The 4,485-nt window shown below is 35.9% G+C and overlaps 1 protein-coding gene across 1 annotated transcript; it reads right to left on the reverse strand.

Annotated features, from left to right (window-relative positions):
* Window positions 1–337: 337 nt before the first annotated feature.
* LOC134672821 (uncharacterized) lies at window positions 338–1,675 on the reverse strand. The gene is made up of 2 exons (XM_063530776.1): window positions 1,178–1,675; window positions 338–1,095 (listed from the first exon to the last, which is right to left on the reverse strand). Exons 1-2 carry the CDS (start codon window positions 1,664–1,666, stop codon window positions 964–966), a joined length of 621 nt encoding a protein of 206 aa, XP_063386846.1. The 5' UTR covers window positions 1,667–1,675; the 3' UTR covers window positions 338–963.
* Between the last annotated feature and the right edge of the window lie 2,810 nt (window positions 1,676–4,485).

Raw genomic sequence — 4,485 nt, forward strand, 5'->3', positions numbered from 1 at the left:
TTCGCCCGCGATTCACGCGCATAGTCTGGAGGGGGCTAAGGATGTAGCTATAATTTGGAGTGTGAAAGAGATATTTTAACCGAACCATCAAGGTCGTGGCACGGTGCGGTAGTCTGTTACGGCTTTAATGCCGGCTACATACGTAACGATAAATCGTTGCGATAAAACTGTGCAGTCCGATTGTCCGATTGTCGATTATCGTAACGATTTGTCATACACACGGTTCGATTTATCTGCACACTCGGACTGCACAGTCTTATCGCAACGATTTATCGTACGTATGTAGCCGGCATAAGACTTACCGTCCTCTTCAGGCGCTTGCATTTATGTACAAGATTTGAAGCGCGCCGTTTTGCTTCTGCCATTTTTTGTAATAGAGTTGAAGTGGAATTACGGTTCTGCAAACGATTTCGTAATATTCGACAAGATTTACATCTTGGGTACTGTTGATTTCTTTCGTAAGTATCATCACCAATAATCACACCTTTACAAAATCTGAAAATTGATGTAATTATATATTAGATAAATTCGTTTTTATCTTTTATTATTCTCCTGTACCATTGTTTATGTATAAATAGTGCTTTAATCTACAGGTACCTACATAATAAGGGTTCTTAAAATACACATAAAAGTCGAGTTTTAATAGGATAGGTTCAAGAATTAAGACCTATTTAATGTACCGTTACATACAATATTTTGAATGACAAAAATGTTAAATAAAATCAAAGTTAGGCTTACGAGTTATCCTTTTATTTTAAATACAACTGTTACATTATGGTATATATATTCATAAGACAACTGCAAACAGTTGTATTATCGCCTACACCCATAGTACAAGCTTTGGGGCTAGGTTCCTCGTATTCGAAATGAAAAGTAGAGTGTTTAACTCGGGTGAATGGCATCATTTTAGCCTCGGACTATACTCTCACTGCGTTCATCCCTTGGTTAACAATCTACCAAAACTTACTTATTGTCGTCAATCTGAGTACCAACGCACAAAGGCCATCTTTCAACCGATTTTAAGTAATCGTAGGTGTTGTCATATGAATTAATTTTCTCCTTTAGTGGCAATTGTTCATTATTGGGAAAAATTACCTGCAATTAAATAGCAATTATGTTTCGTTACAAATTCAAATCATGCCAACCGAATTTTATTGTTACATTAATAAACACTTACAGTGACAGTTAGATCATCGTTTAAACGTATATGATGTTTAATCTTCTGAGTTTTTGGATCCATTCGCATAAATACCAGCCCATTAGGATTTTCTGCATGTAGCCAAAAAGGCAGCAACAACGAAAATGCCCGAAACTTACTTTTAAAATTCTCTATTGGATTTATTGTTACATTAGTATCCTGATATTGACTAAACAATGGTTCCGCAAAGTCCTGTTGTATCATTTCATAATCCATTAAATTATTAGAATCATTTTGATCTTCTGATAATTCCTGTTGCTCGGCATTGATTTGTTGTTGCTGCTCGTCCTTAGGTTGATTGGGGTATGGTTCGAAAGATTCCTCTATGTGAATAGTATTGGCTTGGAGTTCATGTTCGGGAATGGGAATAAACTGATGCTCAATCGTGGGCACAGCTTCTTCCTTAAGCGTTTTTCTTTGTGTAGGAATATATTTGAGCTCTCCTTTAATAGTTAACTTTTCGTACATATTTATATTTTCTTCTTTAAAATGAAGATGGCAAATATAATAATTTGCTTTTAATGCAATTCCTAACGACTTTTTCCAACTTTCTAACCGTGCCGGAGTCTGAGAATTAATAGAAAAATGAAGAATTGTTGAAGTGAAATTGTGAATTTTATAAGAAAAATATAAAAATCACAATATAATATTTTATTAAATAACTAGCGACCGGCTTCGCACTATAGTTCGTTTTTTTTAGCATTAGAAATTAGGTAAACAATCATGATGTGTCTTTTAATTGAAAAACACATTTTAAAAATAAGTTACGGCAAATATGTAACAATTATGAATCTAATACGATCATTTATATTCTTCTGCTTTCATCAGTAATAGTTTTTGAATTTTAAAATGCGTTTTTCAATTAAGACATGTCAAAATCGCTTACCTTCTTGCAAGTTCTTTCTAATGCTAAAAAAAACGAACTATAGTCAACAAATTATATACGTAAACCTTCCTCAAGAATCACTCTATTGATAGGTGAAAACCGCATGAAAATCGAACTGAAACCGTCCAGTAGTTTGTTTATCGCAAAGATACATTCAAACCCACGAACAGACAGTCGCGGCGGAGGACTTTGTTTTATAAGGTGTAGTGAAAATTACATACTTACCGTTGGTTGGAAAAAAGATACGGATTTCGTAACATTTTTCTGTTTTTTCCTCTTACGCCCACTTTGGCAACTGTTTACGATGCAAACTTTTCCCATTTTTACTATAGAAAATATATCCTATAGCGGTGGATTTGCCCTAAAGCCCCACATTCACACTCCTACCTTGTAGGCCGCCTCGTAGTCGATAATACGATAATACGAGCCGTCCTACCGTTTAGCCGTTTGTAGGACGGCTCGTAGTCCGCAACCCCCATACACAATCCTACCCAACGAGGCGGACTACGAGGCGGCCTACAAGGTAGGAGTGTGAATGTGGGGCTTAAGGCCTGGTAAGCCCAGGCCCGAGGTGGCTAGATAACAGAGGTGGCAGTCTATATGATGCGTACTGAGACAGGGGCGGCTAGTTTTACTGCACAAGGAAATCCTAAATTAAATAAATCACTTTATGAAAATTTTTAATAAAATTTCAAAAAACTGACAGCGCACTTCACTCAGTCAATAAGGTCTAAATTCATGTTAGTTCCCGGTACTACCTACTAGCGCCACCGGAGAGATTTCGAACTATTCTTTAAGCTGACAGCTGGACACTTTTACAACCGTCTTATCATAAAAGATAGCTCTCCTTTACTTCTACACTCCATAATCTTCTTATAGTTTTAATTTTTTCCATGGTGCGACCATGCCATGCCATGCTTGTAGATAGTTTTAGTTACGCAGGTTTGAGGTTATGCAAGTCGCCGCTGGCGCTAGCAGCTGCAGGCAAGCGTTGACGCATGGTATGGTCGCGTTCATAATTTTACGTCTACCATAAATTTTTGTCTATGTTTATGCTTTTCTTTTCATTTTGTTTTGTTTCTTTTCTTAATTATTTTTCTTGTATTTTGTAATTTCTGTTTTCTTAATTATTTTTTCTGTGTATCTTTTGCAATGTTTTAAATATGTATCTTTTTGTGTTATCTGTCGTGGCATCACCGAATGGGCCCTACGGAAGACCAGCGCTGGCTTTATAGCTAGCATTATGCTGATTTGGGTCCATTTCGTGATGCACACTTATTGTTCTTTTCTGTTCTTGCTGTTGTTGTCTGTACATGTTCGTACATGTTTTGTGATCGTCACGAATAAAAATCTTTTATCTTTATCTAAATGGATAAGTTAATTCGAAAAATGCCAAAAAAATTAATTCCTATATAAATTTGTCGAAGAATTCTATGTAGTTTCGTAATATCATATTATATGTTTACCTCTTTGTCATTCGGTACATCGAGTTAAAATTACTGGGAATGCCCGACAAAAGAACTGTAGCAAAAATATCTGAAATTTGAGGAAGTCATAAAATGTGACGGATCTCGACTTGTCACTTGGCAGATTGACAAGAATTTCCGGATCAAAAAAGCGTTTTATCGTTATCGCTATTGCTAATCTTAACTGCCGCGCTTACACGCTTGACGGGTGATTTATAATTTTATCGACGGATATAATAAAGATCACGATAAGATGCAATCATAAAACAAGGCAAGATGATTGATGACATTTGAAAATGATTCTTCGAAAAGTTATTATAAATCACTATCACTGCATCTATTTTAGGATAATTATGTAGTATTTTGGCAATCGCACATTATACCTAATCATATTTTTATTAGACTCGGCCGTCAAAAGGAATATGCAATCAGATGCAATCAATGTTTTGAGTTCATTGCACTATAAAAATAATGCTACAATTGTCACAACTTTGGACATGTTACTATATAATCCTAACTACAAAACGCAAGAAGTGGTTATCACTAATAACGTGACACTAATGTGTGTAATATAGGCAAAAGAATGTTAGGGATGAATGTTGATGGACGGAGAGCGTATGGTAGACCCAAAAAACGATGGATGGATTGTGTGAAAGAGGATATGAGAAAGAAAGGAGTGAGTGCTGAGGACATGCACGAAAGACAGAGGAGAATGGAAGAGAAAAACATGTTGTGCCGACCCCACAGGACGTGGGATAAGGGCAGGGGAAAGAAGACTAATGTGTGTAATGATATTATAATAATGTATAATGTTATATAATTTACGTAGTGGTCCTAATAATCGTATTTTTAGAAAATGGGTTATCATTTTTTCTTCATGTATGGTTTATTTACTCCTTCCAATTTTAGCAAGGCTCAATATCGCCTGCCTCGGT

The sequence above is a fragment of the Cydia fagiglandana genome, chromosome 17 (genome assembly GCF_963556715.1).
Source record: "Cydia fagiglandana chromosome 17, ilCydFagi1.1, whole genome shotgun sequence".
Taxonomy (NCBI): Eukaryota; Metazoa; Arthropoda; class Insecta; order Lepidoptera; family Tortricidae; genus Cydia; species Cydia fagiglandana.